The 19714-nt window shown below is 35.6% G+C and overlaps 1 protein-coding gene across 4 annotated transcripts in view; it reads right to left on the bottom strand.

Annotated features, from left to right (window-relative positions):
- LOC124457381 (elongator complex protein 4-like) overlaps window positions 1-19481 on the bottom strand; it is a 37197-nt gene extending 17716 nt beyond the window's left edge. For 2 of the 4 annotated variants that reach the window (XM_047007640.1, XM_047007643.1), the window contains exons 1-5: window positions 19225-19481; window positions 18340-18375; window positions 9189-9310; window positions 8357-8485; window positions 1363-1508 (exon numbers count right to left, since the gene is read on the bottom strand). In XM_047007640.1, the coding sequence (XP_046863596.1) occupies window positions 1363-1508; window positions 8357-8485; window positions 9189-9310; window positions 18340-18375; window positions 19225-19351 (560 nt within the window). In that variant the 5' untranslated portion in view covers window positions 19352-19481. Of the gene's footprint in view, window positions 1-1362; window positions 1509-8356; window positions 8486-9188; window positions 9311-14371; window positions 14750-14870; window positions 14911-18339; window positions 18376-19224 lie in introns of all 4 variants that reach the window. The other 2 variants (XM_047007641.1, XM_047007642.1) reach the window with 2 other exon arrangements.
- Between the last annotated feature and the right edge of the window lie 233 nt (window positions 19482-19714).

Genomic DNA, 19714 nt, shown 5'->3' with positions numbered 1-19714 from the left:
CAAAATATGAATTCACGAAGAAGGTCTCATCAGTCTGATCATGGACATTTATGTAATCAGTTGAATATTCATTGCTATAACATGCTGCCATATTACATTCAGTTACATTCTGTAGTTGTGAATGGCATTCGTGTGGACTTAACGTTTCATCTATCTGGGGTGTCTCGGGTCCTTTCTCTCCTCTACTACCTGTTGATCCTCTTCCTGATACTCTTTTTTCAATAATTCACTATCTTTAGGTGATGAAGGTGATGTTTTGTTGTGCTGTTCTTGCAGTCGATAAAAAGATTCCAGAGATTGCGGGTTGATTTGAGACCCTACATACTATGGTTGGTAATGTTTCAATGTTGTAGCTTGGGTGGGAACAGTGCTTACTAGTGTAATCCCTATTGAGTGCTGATTCACATAATTCGCACGTGACTATAAATCTTCTTCCAACAGGCATCTTAGTCACCTAATACTAAAATACAACGCGTAATTACTTAGCATAATTTTCAACCTATAATGCTAAAATGTTGGGGTTAAAGTTTCAGAAACGAAGTAAAATCGCCTTGGGTAGTATTCAGTTGTGGATTTACACAATTTCACGTCTCCACATTTTCACGTTTTAGCCAAAGCATAAATTTGAGACCAACTGTATCATTGTTGAGATCGACTGGGTTCTATCACTGGGGTGTGTGACACCCCACACATCCCCCATTAACGCCCCTGCATGTAGACTTCCGAAAAAGATTGTTAAGCAATATTTTTTCATTTTAGCAATGGGATTCATCGAACTTCAGTTAAATTGATAACAGAAGCACTGGTCTGGGTCTTCGTGGGTGCAAGAGGATATTGAATGTGCCCAGCAGGATATTTCATGGTTGAAAAGAAGTTGTTGAGTGATTTTGGTTGTAACTTTTCGAGAAGGTATTAAAGTATTTAAGGCTCATTTGCTCATCCAAACACAGGAGAGGATGTATGTTCGATTGTGATGATGGTAATAAAAATGATGATGACGATAGTCAACTCCTTCAAAAAAGGTTTCCAACGCAAGAAAACATTGCCATATTTCAGACTCATGAAAGTCGAGAGACGTTAAAGTTTTGAACGGAGGCAGATTTGGTAAAGTGGATTTACACAATACAAGCAACGATGCTAAACCTTCTTGGAATTAATCAGCCTGCCATACATAATAAAGGTTGCAATGGTAGTTACTGCTGAAAGTTGATCGAGGGAGAAAAAAGTCCCAAAATTCTTAAATATGAAGTTTTAGCCATATTGTCTAAAACAAAATTCATACATTTTGCTAATAAAGGAGGCAGTCAGCGTAAGCGTTATGTGTTCCCTATAGTTCGTTACTTATTCTATTTTATATCATACCGCTTCTCAGAAGTCTGCTCTTTATCAAAGTCAAACCATTGATCTCTTGCACAGAATCCATATTTTTTTAGTTTGTCAATTCTAGTCTCATCAAAACGTTGGATAAAATCAAAAAAGTGACCAAATTTGGTAGGAGCCGGACTCAACTATACAAAAAACGAAAAGACAAATGTTATCAAAATATGAATATTAAAGCAAAGCATATAATGCAAAAAACAGCCATAAAAATATATATATGTTTATAAAAAATTGTTAACAGCTAACGTTTCGTCTTTGTCATAAGACATTCTCAAAGCAAATGTGCGAAGTGAGTTAATATGAATAAATTAAATATAACTATTTATAAAGTATTGAATTAAAGGCAATAGTTAAAATTGGGTTAAAGAAGGAAGAGAGGGAAGGAGCTACCCTGGATGTTAAGGGAAGGTTTGTGTTTGGAAATTTAAAGGCTTTCCCGAACGAGTATAATTCGTTCCGGAAAGAACATGATGAAAGTATTTTGAAATCTTCTAAAGATGCAGTTTGACCATTATTTTTGAGGTAAGAGAAAATGTTGGATGCTACTAATTTTTCGACCTGTAAGGGCAGTGAGACTCAAGTGTCAGAGACTCTTGTGTGGCGATGACGGACCTTTTTAGCCAAAACACGATGCAGAACAGCAGCGACACTTAAAAACATAAGCCACACAAGATGAGAAGCGGATGGGGGATGGATTTAGGAATTTTGTCCTTAAAGGAGAAAAAATGAGACAGACGAAACGATTGTTAAAATGAGTGTAAGCTAAAGAACAAAGACAGGAAAATTGGGTAAGAATCTGGGATGAATGATTGCCAGTATATGGTAAGGAGAAGTAAACAAAACTTTTTTGCAACTGTGTCGGCAGTGGGTTTGGGGTTGGGATATTTTGTCGAAAAATGTTCGTATAGAGCAATCAAACAGGGGGTTGGATAGCTATTGTGGTTAAAAAACTGTCGACAGAACAGTTATGGTTCAAACTCTCAGTTGATAAATAGAACTCTTCACTACTTTATTCAATACTGTTACAAAAATAGTCGGCCAAGCTACCATTTCTCATTTGTAAATTAATATCCTGGCTTTTGCTATCGAAATCTCTCTGATTTTCGCGAGTTATCCACTAAATTTCTCTGTAGTATGTGTTTTGGAAGGCGAATTCAGTGGAGAGGCAAATGTTGAGTAAGTCTAGGATGTCATTTCTGTCTAGTTGTGTATATATATATATATGTCTAGTTGGAAGTTTATAACTGATGATTCTCCGTATAAAACAGTGCTCGATGCCCGAGAGCAGAGCGTAAAAATATGTATGTAGTGATGTTGAAAAAAAATGACAAAAACTACAAATTCATCCCGACAAGCCTGTTTCGTGATTTCTCACTCTTCAGGGGATTTAATAAATAAATACTTAAATGTTTGAAATATATATACAAGATGACGGAAGTTAGTATATTAATAAGGTGCATAGTTACAAGTTAGATGACGGAAGTTAGCGTATGAATTAAGGTGTATAGTTACAAATTACATAGGAGAGTTTTAGATCTATGGCGACAAGAGGAAACAAGTTCGTTGCGTTTATTGAGGGATGATTTGGATGGTTGGTAGAGGATGAAGAATTTTTCTTTGATGCAAAGGTTGCATCTTTTACTAGTGCTGTCGTATGGTTTGCTGAGTGTGATGATGTTCCATGAGATGTCTTGGTCAATGTTGCTGTCTTTAAGGGTCCAAATGTGCTTACTGAATTCGGTCGAGTTTCGTAGTTTTTTGTGGCGGAAAGAGGCAGTGTGATTTCTATGTCTAGTCTTAAATTCGTTTTCTGTAAGTCCAATGTACGTCTCAGTTATGTTATTGTCCTTGCGTTTCACAGTAGTTTGGTAGACGACCGATGATTGTAGGCAGTTTCCGTTAAGTGGGCAGTTTTGTTTTTGTCGGCAGTTGCATGTTTTTGTATGTGTCTTTTTGTTCGTGGTGTTCTCGTTAGTTTTGTCTAATGTTCTCAGTATATGTTTGTTATGATTGTTGATTATTTGTTCAATATTGTTCATGCAGCTGTAGCTGAGTTTGATAGTGTTACGGTTGAATATTTTCCTGAGTTTATCGTCTATGGGGAGGTGCTTGTCGATTAATGAAAGGAATTTGTGGCCAATGTTCGTGTAGACGTTTTTGCTAAATGGAGGGTTGTACCAAAGTATATTTTGTCGAAGTCTGTTTTTCCGTTTGGTAGTAGCGTCTGGGTCGAACTTTAGTGTGTATCGGTATCCGTTTTCGTCGAGTGCTTTTTGGTATGGTGCAGTTATTTGGCGAAATGATGCTTTGTCGGATGATAGGGATGATAGACGTTTGTTGATGGTGGCGGGTATGTTCTTCTTATGGTTGGTGGATGGTTGGTTTCGGTGTGGACGTATTGCAGAGAAGTGTTGGGCTTTGTGTAAGGTCGATGGGAAGAAATGTTAAGATTTAAGGTGATTTCAAGGAAGTTGATAATTTTTTTGTTTGCTTCGATAGTTATGCGTAGTCCATTGTTGTTGAAGATGCGGCATATTTCCTTTTTAATGTTCTCTGTTTCTCTTAGTGTGGTGTTTGAAATGGCAAGTCCGTCGTCTCGATAAAGTCCTATGTCTGTCGTGATGTGTTGTAGTTGAGAAAGGAGGTAGCTTCCTACGAGTTCGCATGTCTCAGCACCGTCGAAGCTGCCTATTGTGAGTATATGTCTAGTTGTATAAATATATAAATGTTTAAAGATTGGTAATCCAGGCATTGTATTATTTAAAAATAAAAGTTTCTCCGCATTTTATAAATAATTTTATTGAGCTTTCGACTCGTTGCTTCGAGCCTTCATCAGAATGAGGAACTTATCTATTTACACTTGCTTTTATCTTGTAGACGCGTAGAGCGTCTAATTGGATTAGCGGGTGGATTAATGTGATTTGATCGGGTGAAATGCGTTGCCATGGGTTTTGGTGTATTGTGAATATGATCGGTGTTAATATTATTAGAGTGTAATGTTGTAGTTTTGGTGTTTGTAGTTTTTTGTCCTTTTTCTTTAGTTGTGAGTATATGATGGGTATGTCGATATGTCTGTTTATTGTGTCGTTGTCTTTATTGTACCAAGCTTCTTAAAATTCGCGTGTGTGTTTAGTCTGTGCGCGTCCGAGTACTTTAGTTTCTGTCAAGTCGAATGTGTGGTTGTTTCGGTGGGTATGTTCTGCCGGTAGTGAGTTCGGATCTCGTCGTTTTATGGCGTTTTTGTGTTTTGTGAGTCTTGTTTCGATTTTCTTTGATGTTTGTCCTATGTATTGCTTTGAACAGTCTTTACATGGTATCATGTAGATCGCGTCGGTTGTATCATAAATTGTTGTTTTGTCTTTATGTTTGGTGAAACATGATTTGAGTTTTTGTGTAGGTTTGTGGGCGAAGTTAATATTAAATGATCGAAGAAGTCTGGAAGTCATTTCTGATGTTCCGTTTATGTATGGTAATATTTTTACTGTTTCGGCCAACCGGGCTGAAATTGCTCCATCAACTGACCATATCACCCCATTCGTTGGCTAGATTAATAACCAACTTCCTAATATTAAGTTCACCTATGAAATCGAATCTAATTCCACACTTCCTTTTTTCGACATCAGCATCATCCGTAAGAATAGTCCATTTGAAACTTCTATAAACCAAAGTTCACATGCTTATTCACCAACTTCCACAGCTTTATACCTCCTCAATATAAATGCAGCTTAATATTCTCACTCGCACATCGCTTCTACAATATCTGCTCTAAGAATGAAAACTTCCATAACCAGTCAGAATCATTGCGACAGTTTCTTAATCACAGCAGCTACCCAACCCGTCTGTTTGATCGCTGTAAAGCAACATTTTTAGACGAAATATCCCAACTGCAACCCATTGCAGACGCAGCCGCAAAAAAAAGTCTCGTACATATCTCTACTGTATACTGGCAAAAACTTATTACAGATGCGTACCAAAATTCCCGTCTTTGCTCTTCAGCTTATTCTCATCTTAACATCCGTTTCGTGTTTCGCCCCACTCAAGGACTGTCTCATTTCTTCTCCAAGTCTCATCTTGAGTGGTTTATTTTTTAGGTGTCGCTGCTGTTATGCATTTTGTTTGGGCCAAACGGTCCGTCATCTCCACACCAGAGTCTCTAAACACTGAGTTTCACTGCTCTTACAGGTCGAAAAAGTTCAAGCCCTATAGCATCCAGCATTTTCTCTTACCTCAAAAATACTGATAAAACTGCATCTTTAGAAGATTTCAAAATACTTATTACAAGATTACAAGTACAAAAAGTAATCCAACTGCAACAGGAATTCAGGAAATATCCAGGAATTTATGTACGTCATCGGCTTAAAATTGGACGAACTTTTTAGCGACGATATAAAAAAACGTACAATATCACTCTTTACGTTTACAAAACTTTAATAAACACTTACAATCCCTATCCTTAATCTAAAGATTATTGTTGTATTGCTATTGCTTTCGTCGAAAAATCGGAGATAAAACTAATTTCGAGGAAGAAAATTTATCCATCCTAATCCATGAAAAAAACTGGCTTCGCTGATACACATACCCACATCAGGCGTAGGGTGTTGCATCGAAAACCACTTTCCTTTCTTTTTATGAAACAGGGTTTAAATTGGTTTAAATCAATTAGCATGTATTGAGCTGTTTTTTAACGACTTTCAAGAAGTTCCTATTTTGTATTCATGGCTGACAGCTAAATTCGTGATAAACTTCATCGTTAAAAGCACTAGAAAAATTTTGTGTTCCAAAGCTATACTCCTTAAATTTTTAATTTTCTCTTTGATACTGTCAAAATTTTATGGGAGAAAAATTTTTTCTGCTCAAAATTTAACAATAAAGATGGTCAATGTTGACATGTGATATCGAGGCGTGTATTTTATGACAGTGGCGGACTCTTTATGAAATACTGGGGGGAGGGGGACTCGTCACTAACAATCACTAAATATTTATAAAATTTACTACACAATAACAAATATTTCAATTTCATTTCAATTCATTGACGTGCATATGCAATGAATTTTTACCCTTCATTTTTATTTAATATATTTAAAGATCTTGCCTCGTAGAGTTCATTTTTGCAATCAGAATTTTAATTCGACAAAAAGAGAAATTTTCGTGACTCTTTAAGGGGCCGATTATATGAGGCGAGTTGTCAACTCGGCAAAGCGGGTCAACTCGTCTAGCCAGGACAACTCGCCCATGTTATCGGCCCCTAAAGTTGCGATTTTCAGCAATTTTAGTGCGAACTTCAATAATGACTCAACGTATTCATCATGAAATAAGCTGTAGTCTTCAATCGATTTGAAAGCTGCGAAACCTTGTTTGTCATAATTAGGCAAATGGTAGACAAGATGGTTGAATATATCGTACAAACCGAACAGTGGATAATGGGTAAAATCGTTTGTAGCGTTCATTTTAAAAGGATCTTGCAAATAAAAATCATTAATCATAAGGCGACGGCTTATGCTCATTTGCTCTTCAGCCTCGGTAGTCTGGCACATCTATGGCAATTTCATTTCTTCGACCGCACAAGCAATTGCAATGAGGCCAGGTTTGAAATAACTACACTACCGCTCGCGTATTTGTTAACATAATTTTGCGTATGATACACGTGCCATACGCGTATCGTTCTCGTATCATACGCGTATCGTTCTCGTATCATACGAGTATCGTTCTCGTATCATACGCGTATCGTTCTCGTATCATACGCGTATCGTTCTCGTATCATACGCGTATCCTTTTCGTATCATACGCGTATCGTTCTCGTAACATACGCGTATGTTTTTCGTATGATACGCGTATCATATGCGTAGCGTATGTTAACAAATACGCGAGCGATACTGTATCAACACTAACTCCACCTTCTTGCAGATAACTCTGCGATTTCCAATAACTTAAACTTCTTCTTAAGTCTGCTTTTATCCATATTTTCGCCTAGCTATCTATAACTTAAAACGCATTTTTCTGCAACAATAATGTATATGAGTCGACGTTCATGTTTGTCCTACTTTTCCACTTAACAACCACGTGTACCCCCCTTCCCCCCACGACGTTTAGTGACAAAGATATCTACTGACGTGTTCAATATTTCAGTCCACAGGATTTAGTAACGTTTGATAAAAAGAAATTTTAGATAGTATCTACATAACTACTCTGTTTGATTCTAACTGCTTTACATTTTGTTTTTTGAATTACAGCGAGGATAACGACTTCAGTTTAAAAAATCACCAATGTTGGTTTAAGTTCATATTTACCATTCCATAAATGCACTCCAAATTAATTTTGACAAGAACATCGTCTTTGTTTTCAGGCATGCTCAAAATTCTCACGACAGCAATTTTAATTTCCGTGTTTGGATGGTCTGATCAAGACACGGCATTGACCAATCAGAGCACGAGTTTTAAGTATGTTATTTTATAAAGTTATTTCGGCATTCGTTGAAATCAGTCCCTTAACATATTAATAGCACAGTTAAGCTAGAGAGTAGGCTTCATAGCTGAATAACTTGATGTGCAACATGTACTCTGTAATTGTTTGTCAATAACGGCAGCAAAAATCATCTATCTCTTGGGTTTCTTGAAGGCCAAACCTTTTTTGATGACATTGAAAAATCAATTGCATGGTATTTTTTCAACAACAGCAAAACTAATCATACTTATAAGATACCGAAACCTTTTTACAACACCCCCTCAATTTTTGGCGGGTTTTGCTCTTGGATTTGACATAAATTTCACAAAAAAGAGAGAAAATTAAAGTTTTGTAGCAGTTGACTTTTACACAACACGGTGCCAAAAAGCGTTAGCGTGTTACATATAGCTTGAAGTAATGAGTATTGGTTAACGTGCAGTAACTTTCATTAATATCTAGGAAGTTCTTTGAATGTGTTTTATGGTACACGTAGTAGCGACCACGGCAAATAAAGAACCGAGAAGAAATTACTTACGTCGACTTTAGACATGTTTTCATACCGCCATGCTATTTTCATGCCCGCAAATTCTTCCTCTTGTGATGAATTCAGTTTTCCTTCATTATTTTTCTCATAGTTGACGTCGTTCACAGCACGAGGCAAGTTCTTAAGAAAAAGTCAGAATAGTAATAGAGTTTAGAATTTTCTAGTCAACTACATTCGTGTTAGCAAAAATTTCAATACATACATGATATTGAACGAATTCAAACTGTTAAATAGTGAAAGCAAAACACATAAGACATATTTCTTATGGGATAATAATCTGCGAATAATGATCCAAAAAATATGAGATGAGCCAAATTTTACAAAATAAGTAGTTTCCGATTTAACAAAAAAACAATTTGTGATACAAAAACAGAGGCAAAAAGGCAATAGCCACCATAAGAAATATAGATGTTATTACACGTACGAGCTAAATTCTAACGCGTTATACCTTATAAGACAATACTGAGTGAGCGCAGAGTTGTGTAGTTAAGTACAATGAAAGTTTCCAACCAAAATACAGTCATTGCCAAGAGTAAAAGACGACAAAAACCATAACAATTCGCAAATAAACTTTTCAAATATAGTATCTTAGTTTTGTCCAGAAGTTAGAATTAGTCATGGTTTTGTTAGAATCCAGATAAACGGTAAATTGGCAAAAGGTTTCGCATTGAAAATTACAGAGATAATTTCAGTACGAGAGCTTTTTTTTATCCTAAATTTCTTCCTTGTTTTTCGGCTAATAATTCTGTTTTTAGTCTGTGGATTTCTCTAATAAGTTACAAGCAGCGAGAAGGTTAAAAAAAGCGACAAAAGCAGTTAGTACCTTCCACATTTCTGTTGGATTTTCGTCAGCAGTAGCCAGAAATAGTGAGTGCTCGGATACCACACCCTCAGCAAGAAAGCACCTCATTAGTATTTTTGAGAAATACGAGCCGACGTCGTCCTCTAAAAACAAAAACTTCTGCAAAATAACAATGACGAAGGCTGTAACTTGAACAGAATTCAAGGTGGGAAAGAAGCGAGAAAAATTATAGTGTTTTAATCCAATTATACGCGCATTTTTCAACATAACGTACATGTATGAAACACATAGTATGATAGGAGAACGATACGCGTAAGCAATAAAGCAATAGGCGTATATGATACCTCGATGATACAAGTATGTGTAAAAAAGGTACATTTATTAGCTGTACAGTAAAGACATGCATATACGAACGATTAGAATACATATATGGCACTGCCACTTTTGGGACGCGTAAGATAGGAGTTTATGAATACAACACCCTTATTGGCCCTTTTTGTCAACACAAGTCAAAACCTTTTTTATAAGGCCCTTATTTCAGTCACAACCAATTAAATTTCGTTTCAATGTCAAGTTGCCAATTTATATTGGTGATTAACGTTGAATGCAATGGCTGCCTCGCATGATTTCAATTCTTTGAACGAAAATTATAAAAGTCAAGCTCTAGATAAGTTAATAAAGTATAAAGAACATTTCAACTTCTGTCATGAAAAATAAATGATTTGGAGATCTTAAAACACCGAAACTTTTTATTGTTGATCTGTTTAGTCTACTAATGATAAACGCATATCGACAAAAACGATACGCGTTTGATACGAAAACTATAAGTCTATCAGCGTATGATAGATATTTGAATGAAACGCATAGGATCGCGTTTCATACGTTTGACATCTGTAGTAACTGACTTTCGATTTCATTTGTGGGAGTGATTCTTAGATTTTAACCACCGCTGCTGGGATCATTCTAATTTTTTATTAACAATTAACCTTTAACTTCCATTCAATTAACCAGAGATGTATTGCTATCGCTAGTTGGGGCTGTTATTCATATATTCACGATATGCTGTATTAATATCTCTTGAAATGTATTATTACCTACGAATTTATAACACGCATATAGGAATAATTTCCACAGTTCTTAAAAAGTGTTCAATGACATTATTACCATCATCAAGCAAAGGGTTAACTTCTTGTTGCAAATAAGAAAGCCCCTAGAAAAACATCCTCCGAGTTGGGCAAAACTAGGTTATTTCTTGTCTCAATCAGGACAGAATCACCACCATTATCCATTTCATAAGTTTGCCTATTGATTATGGATGAATCATTGGAAGCAGTAATCACATTAGTATGCCAAACAGCTAAAAGTGATTCACGATTACTTGTTCTTAACCCATGGTGATTCCATTGTCTACGAAATTCATCAATGGATTTATTGATTCTAGGCAGGAATACATAGTGAAGTGCGTAGAGGCGAATTAGAGGCGAATAAGAGGCGAATTTCATTTAGAGAATCTAAAATGGCACTTCTCTCCAGATACTTCAACAAATCTTTGTATAAGGCTGTCATTACCCGATTAACCTCAGCCCATAAACGCTCAATCCACTGATTGTGAACACTTCTGCCTGCATTAAAGCTTCCACGATTAGTGTCTCTATTTAAGCGTATTTCAAGCGACCTTACTTCTAGTAGACTCTCCACTCCACAGTCCTATCTATGCACACTTTTAAAACGGGGTGAGAACAATGAAACCCAACATACTTTCTTACGACCTACTCACGCGCACTTTGCCTGAGCACATGGACTACCTAAAACGCACAAACAATTTGACACATTACCTAAGTTACGACCAATAATTGACACCACAAACACACCACACTACAACGTAGGCAAATTCATTGAAAACCTTTTGAATCCACTCACCCTAAATAAATTTTCATTACAAGACTCTTTCGATGCTACTGATGCTATTAAATCTATACCTAAAGATCTATTTTCCCAAGGTTATAAGTTTGTCTCTTTTGATGTTGAATCCGTTTTCACCAACGTGCCTTTGCGTAAAACTATCAACATTGTACTAGATCGCATTTACAAACAACATATTATTGATACCACACTCCGAAAATCAACACTCAAAAAACTTATTATTAATTCATGCACCAAAACTATATTTTCTTGCAACGGTATTTTTTATGAGCAACTTGACGGGGTTTTCATGGAGTCTTCTCTCGGTCCCGTCTTAGCTAATATAATTCTCACTGAGTTTGAAAACATCATTGTCACTGATTTGACCAACTCAGGTGTCCTTAAGTTTTACCGACGTTATGTTGATGATACTCTTGTTCTTATGCGACATTCTGACATTCCTCATGTTCTTGCCAAATTTAATAGTTTTGATAAAAATCTTAAATTTACTTTTGATGATTTTTCTGACTCACATGTCCACTATCTAAACCTCAACATAACCAACAATGACATTGATATATTCCGTAAAACAACTCATACTGGCCAATATACACATTTTTCAAGTTTCGAACCTTTCAACCGCAAAACTACTTGGATCAATTCCCTATTTTTTCGCGCATTTAAGATTTGTTCTAACCAAACACTATTCAAAAAACAAAATCAAACACTCCAGTCTTTTATGTCATGGAATGGTTTCCCTCTTACAGTCAGGAAATTCTTGATTCATAAACTCAAAACCAAAATCATAGCTAAAAATAACCCCCCTAAACAAAATACTGAGAATGACCTTCGCAAAATTTTCATTAGAATACCATATCTAGGCAAAAAGGGTGAACGTTTGGTTTTCAATCTTCTTCGTAAAATTCGCCATAGCTTAAAAATTCCCATCAAACCTATAGTTATATATGAAACACAAAAGACATCAATTTCCTGTCTCAAAAAGGACAAAATTCCGGAACTCTCTAAAGCCAATGTTATATATGAATATAAATGTCCGGGCTGTGGTCATACATACATAGGCAAAACTGAACGAAACCTACACACAAAACTATCCCAACATGCCACTAATTACAATAATTCTAGTGCTATCTATCAACATTTACTCATTTGTCCAGACGCCAACAACATCTCACAGCTTTTCTCACTTTCTAACGTCTAGACTCTCATTCACTCAGAAATATTTTCACTCTCATTCACCGAACCTGAAGTCACAACAATGGTGGAAATAAAGTCTTATAGTTTACTCTTGCAATGTACTGCAACAATTGTATTTTTATTCAATAATGCATGGCAAATTTGTTCAAACAAGGTCTTCAAATTCATATTTTTTATATCCAGAGTTCTTCAAGGTTTTCCGCCATTTTGTAAATTTTTGTTCTAAGGTATCCGTTACACGGAGTATTTTCAATATAAGTTACGCAACCGCTGTCCAGTACGCCAGTCAGAAATATGGACCTATGGTTGATTTTCTCAACTAGCGTATCCTTTTTTCGACTAATGCTTAGCATTTTCAGGTATCGTTTATAATTCTCAACAGCAGTTTAAAACAAATTTGGACATATGCTTGCCTTTCTCGTATGTCATTTATGACTCTCGACAAGCGGTTGAATTCTCGATACACTTTATGTTTTACGTTACGTTTGGCGTGCACATAACTGCTAGGCGAGTAAAGAAAACAACTTAACAACTACAAGAGTAGTCAGTTGTATAATATATCATATAGTAGTTCAGTCTGTGATATACCCATTCAGAACGCATCCAAGTATTGTTGGAACTTGTATAGAGCATATCGAAAAAAATATATCATATAGTGAGAATGATGTAGTAATGATTGCAATTGATAAGCCTATAGTCCTGATGTACATGATATGACAAGAAAGATATATGACGAGAAAGATATGACGAGTAATTAAATTACGACAAGTATTTAAATTAAGGTTCTCTCACAACAAATATGGCGACTACGAACACAACAAACAACTCTTGGGAAGAGCTTAGAAGTTTTTTTCAAAGTCTTAACAACTTGTTTTCTCGTTATCAGTTATTACTTTTGGTTAGAGATCCTCTAGATTTCGAGCAATGCACACAAAAGTTGGAACAGAGTTTACCCATTGTGTTAGTCATTTCGCAGCAAACAGCAGAGCGATTACTAGAGAGAATAATGAGCAACTTATGATAATGGAAACAGAAGATTAGATGAAAGACCTTGCTTTGGCTTGTTACTCGAGGAATTGATGAATGAAATCGAAAGCCATGTTAGTAATATACATGTTCAACTGCAACAACTTTCATCACGCGACAGACGCAGAGATGTAACTGCTCTATTGCCGACCACTGGCGGGCGTCCAGCTTTTCATACAACTAAAGCTAAGATACAGCAACTAAGGGATACAGGTATGACTTGGAAATCTATTGCAGAATTCTTTGGTATTTCAGAGAGCCCTCTTTCCCGTAGAAGAATTGATCATGGAATATTAACTAGCTTCTCTGAAATAAGTGACGAAGTATTAGATGGAGACATTGAAAAGTTTAGAAGATGGAGACATTGAAAAGTGCAGAAGTTTATATTATTGGCAGCCTTAGCGCTGGAGGCATAAAAGTTTGAAGGGAAAGAGTAAGGCAGAGTCTATCGAGAATTGACCCAATCGGTAGAAAAATTAGCAAAGATTTGCAGTATGTACACGAGTTTAAAACGTCCCAGGACCGAACTATTTATGGCATATTGATTCTAACCATAAGATGATAACATGGCCCCTCGTAGCACATGGCTGCATTGATGGCTTTAGCCGAACAGTTATTTACCTTACATGTTGCACAAATTATTGTGCTGAAACCGTGCTAACGCTGTTCCTGAAGGGAGTTGATGATTTTTGGGTTGCCATTGCAAGTGCGAGGTTATCGTGGAGTAGAAAACGTGGATGTAGCCAGGGAAATGATTGCTCGCCGAGGTGATCACAGAGGTAGCTTTACAGCTGGACGCTCCGTTCACAATCAAAGGATTGAGAGATTGTGGGCAGAAGTAAATAGAGTGTCTTCTGCATTACACATAGGAATTTTCAAATCTATGGAAGAAAACTGGTTGTTTCATCCTTTAGACGAACTCCACTTATTTTGTCTTAATTTTGTTCTCTTACCACGAATCGATGCATCATTGTTAAAATTTAACGGACAGTGAAATCATCATGGCTTTAGAACAGTCAAACATTAAGCTCCATTGGCAATTTAGCAAACTAATATGATACCTTTAACAGATGATTCTCTACTCGTTAATGTCGAGGAATATGGAGTTGACTATGATGGGCCAGTTCTGGATGTCATTTTAAATAACAATATCGTTGTACCCAATTCTTCAGTGAAACTTACACTTTGCACCAGTCGTGAAGATATGGTATGTTTCAAGCCAAAACTGGGTAAGAATATCTTTCATGACACAACTTCCTTCACCAGCTTCTTCTTTTCCTCTTATGTCTATCACGGTGGCAAAAATGAAGCAATCAATGATTTCTGGATCTTTGAAAAGTGTGAGCATATCGGAACAAGTTGTCGCACGATGCACCACAACTTTTAATTGGTCTGTCCTCAATTGGTTTGGGATGCCATTTACAGTCTGATGTATTTTCCTATACAGCAAAGACGTTATCACATTTCATATTAGTATTGTGCAGTTTTACAACCCTAACTAATTGAACAAGTCACTTGAAATTTTTGTAATAAGAAAAGTGAAACAACTTTAAATAATACCTAAATCAATGGCATCCTCCTAAGTATTTCGTTTTCTTTGCTAAAACATTTAAAAATCATATTAGTGTTGTATACTGATTAGTAACTTTTCATGTTTGTTGAAAAGTAGCTAATGAGTCATCTTTTTCTTTACTTCAACATTTACCTTGCACAAAACCTACTAAGTATCAAACAGATTGCAACTAAACAGGTGAATTATATATAAAATAAATCAACATTGTACTTAATAAAGAATCAATAATAAAGAGAAAAATGATTACTGTATAATATAAATGATTAACTAGGTCAGTACTTTATTTATTACTAACATAACCCAAAACAAATTGTTTTAAAATATTAACATTTTGGCATAAGCGACATTATATGGTAAAATAGTTTTATCCAGATAGTTCTTGGGCTGAAACATTCAGTAAATAATTCAGCCCTAAAACCATTTCCAAATAGACTAAACATGAACATTTACTATTGGTGCTGTGACAACGGTCGCTGTGTAAAAACATATTTCCTAGATTAGATTTCCAGTATTTCGTAATCGACGACTTGGGCGAATATATACTGTTTTTATCGAAAAATCCTGTGGGGAATAATACCATCAAGAAATTGTGAAGGTGCCAAAGTAGGTGTAACCAAACTATAATGTACTGAAATCATTAATTCTGTATCCACATTTGGAGGAATCTTTCCACCAGACGCTTCGATTATGGAAGTTTCCACTGCAGCATCGGAAAGATCTTGTGTGAAACGCACACTACATAGAATATGGCTATTCTCGGTCAACACAAGACGAGTTCCCTGCAGTGGCACTATCTCGTCCTCCGGACAGCTTAAAAGAAAAAGATCCCGAAGAAATGGCCGATTATCAGGGGTTTGCTGCTGTCTCCGATCTCTTCGAACAGTAAGAGAACATGTGCTGGGCCTTGAAGCCGGAAAATAACGCCTTGCTTGAAAAGCAGTGTTTCTACGAATAGGTGAACGATTATCGTTCGAATGATTTGGTTGCTCACTTGAAGAGACACTTGGGACAGAAGCCCTCGACGTAAATACACTTCTTACTTCAGCATTTAGCGAAGTACTTGACGGTGGAGAAATGATTTCTGAAAGCTCATTTACTCTGTTAAGTAATCTTGTACAACTGATGCATTGTTTTCCGCCATTTTCGTTATGAGTTGGCCAAAAACATGAAGCAAACCAGTAAAAAAGTAACCGCTGACTATTTGTACAGTCCAACATCTCGTCATATCTTTCGCGTCATTGGCGTCAATCCTGTGTTAATTGGGGACCGACCTTACTCATATATTATTATGACTGGCTGATTTCTTTTCAAAACAATTTCACTTTCAAAAGAAATCAGCCTGGCATAACAGAATATTTGAATATGGTCCCCAATTATCGCAGGATTGACGCCAATGTTTATCGTCATACATCTTTCTCGTCATAACTTTCTCGTCATATATCTTTCTCGTCGTATCATATACATCTGGACTATAGGCTTATCGATTGCAATCATAACTATATCATTCTCACTATATGATATATCTTATTCGAAATGCTATATACAAGTTTCAACAAAACTTAGATGCGTTCTGAATGGTTATATCCCTGACTGAACAACTATATTATACAACTGACTACACTTTAGAAGAATATGCCATTCTATACGTATGCTACGAACAAAGCCAATGACTTTCGATTTTAACCTGCTAGCAGCTGACAAACCGAACAGGCGAAAATCTCGATCACTGCGTGCATTTCTCGACCAAAGCTCGCGTTTCTCAACAGTTGTATGCGTTTCTCGATTATTGCAATCACCACTCAATACCTTCGCGCATTTCTCGAATGTGGTATTCCCAAATTTCGTGTATCGGACAGACTTTTCTCGATAACGGTGGGTAAATCTCGACTATTGCGTGCACTTCTCGACATACTTTTGTATTTCTCAATATATTTTTGTTCAGTTAGGTTTGCCATAAAAAATGTGTAGCTATTTTTTATTGGAACATGATCTGATTTATGCTCCAATTACTAGAGCATTTTCCAAATGAGAAATTCAATTCATTAGTAAGGCAAGATCAATATGCTAAACGAAATACTACAGTTATATATATATATATGTTAGTACAATGTAATATTTAAATATTCGTCATTAACTTTCACTGTGTTTCTAAATTGCTATATCTTCGATTTAAAGTTATTCAAAATACTGTGGGACTATTGATAGCATATTTTCACTAATGTGTTTTAATTACCAAACAAAACATTTCAAATTATGCTTCATCAGAGTCAAGCATCAACTAGGTTATTATAAATTATCATTTACATTCAGTTTAATGCAGTGGGTTAAGATAACCATTTGAACGAAGTCATAATGATAAGTATTAAGCATGAATGGTCAGCAAAACAACCAACAAAACATGAATGCATGGTCTAAAATTTGCAGTACCATGTTATCCATGAAAACTGCAATAGCGTTGCCCCTAAACTCAACATATCTTTATTGTTGCACTATATACATAGAAATATTTGATCAAACTGATCAAAAACACAAATGAAGATAACTGGTGGTTTAATGTCAATGCATCAATCATGACAATGACGATGGCTTATTTCATACAATTCACAATGCAAATTCTCAAACAAAAGAAGACAAGACAATAATTTACAAAATGTCGAAAATTGTTTATTTCTCTGCCACAAATAATATGTGATGCAGCTGATTCCAGCAGTTTGGAATGAAAATTTCATTCTTGCACAAGCATAGGTGGCTCAGATGAAAATCAACTGGCTGAAAGTGACATGCTAGTGTTATTCAACATAACTACATTTTTAAGAATTCTAAAATGTAAGATGAAATACTTTCACAATACATAGGTATCCAGATTTGGGAACAGAAACATTGGAAAGGAAACTAATTTTCTAAAACAAAATTATCCTAGCCACACATGAAAAATAGCAATCTTCTTACTAACTGATGTGGGGTACAAACTGAATTAAATTTAAAGTGTGCATTATAATACTTTATAATATAAACACAATGAAACGCATGCGCTGATTAATCTAGAGCTGAGTTTGTATTAGCCAGTGCAAAACATATCTGAGCTCAACCAATCAAATCAATCTAAACAATCAATCAGTCAAAGAGAATTTGCAAATCAATCATGAATACAATTGAGAAAAAATTAAAATGTTTGTCTTTTTCACATTATTGTCATCATATAAAAGAAATAAAAGATGTTTTTCGTGTTTGCACTGGCTTATGCAAGCCTCAGAGACATTTTTGAGAACTCTTGGCATGTGCAACCCTCAACCTTCGGTCTTGGGCTTGCACTGATCTGCTCTTGAGTTCTCTCAAAAGTCTCCTCGGTTTGCATAAGCATGTGCAAACACAGTAAACATCTTTTATTTTTCTTTGGAAAAATCATATGCATCCATTTTAGGTTAATCTAAATGTAAAACACAGTAATGGCAGTACCAACGAGTAAAACAGTTCCAACAGCAAGACCACCACCTAATAAGAACATAAAATAAGCAAACATTAATTGGGCCCAGCCCCTGTTAATGACATGAATTAATCCAAAAAATTCAGATGTTATTGCTTTAAAAAGCTTATAAGTCATTCATAATCAATGAAAAATTTATGTGAATAGGTATAAATACAGGAAGAATATATTTAATATAACAAATAACAAGTTAACTCAACATAACACACATTCATTTTATCTTTAAAAAATGTAAATATGAAGTCAGAGAACAAGGATATTTTACAGACTTTTTGGACTTATTAATATCAACTAATAAAAAATATAATAGTTGAAAAAAACATTTCTAACTGCCTTTGCAGATATCTTCACTGCATATATGGAATAAATAGATAATATTATACACAGTGATATATGGTTTCCAATACATAAATCACAATGTGTCAGAATTTATCAAACAAATGGATAAAAGAGCTTAGCAAATACCTACAAGAATTATAAACAAATTAACTATTAAACTGCAGAATACCCTGCAACATATTTTACTACCTGTTTACTACTTAAAGCCTGATCCGTACCATTACCTTAATTATAACCTAGCCTAATTGTTGACATTTGTTGTTTGGTCTTTGTGGCAGGGTATCCAATAATTGTGCCTTAAATTAAAGGAAAAATTATAGAGGCAGATGTGCTTTAAATGCCTTTTACGTATATGTTAAATTCAACATTGAATAGGGGCAATTCTATGCTTGCACTGTTCACACAATGTTCCACATCCATTTGATGTCTGTAGTTGTCATGGTATAAAATTTCAGGCAATCCCGCTAAACGTATGGCCTGCGTTATATAATAAGATGATCAGTCACTGATAACCTTACCTAATAAAGAATCAAGCGAGGGAACTCCAGTTGAAATCAATAATTGATTATTGTGCAGCGAAATTTTCGTTCCACGGACATTGCTGATTCGACCACGGTTACTTTTCTTTTTAAAGCTAGAAGCCATTTCCACAAAAAAAATAAACAATTTGATGCTCAATGGTTATCAAAACATGAAATTGCAAACAATTAATAAATGATAATCAGAGCTCGTCAAATATCGGTGAGGCCCGTTCGTACATTCAAATTCAAACTTTAATTTAGGCCTTGTTCAAAACACCCGATTAAATAAATAATTTTGCGCGACAAAAAACGGACAAATTGCACGCGAATTATGCACGTACTAAAATCATTGAGTTCTATCGATTGAGTTCTATAATAACTGGAGCGGCTATCTCAAGCGGGCTTTAATTAGCGGCTGATAGGGGCGGATTGAAACAACGTCACATTCAGCACGCGACGTAGTTAAATTCTTCACAACAGCGGAAAA

Source organism: Xenia sp. Carnegie-2017, unplaced genomic scaffold, assembly GCF_021976095.1.
Source record: "Xenia sp. Carnegie-2017 unplaced genomic scaffold, XeniaSp_v1 HiC_scaffold_6, whole genome shotgun sequence".
NCBI lineage: Eukaryota > Metazoa > Cnidaria > Anthozoa > Malacalcyonacea > Xeniidae > Xenia > Xenia sp. Carnegie-2017.
Note: the sequence above shows the minus strand (reverse complement) of the source record. Positions and strands in the feature narration are given on the sequence as shown.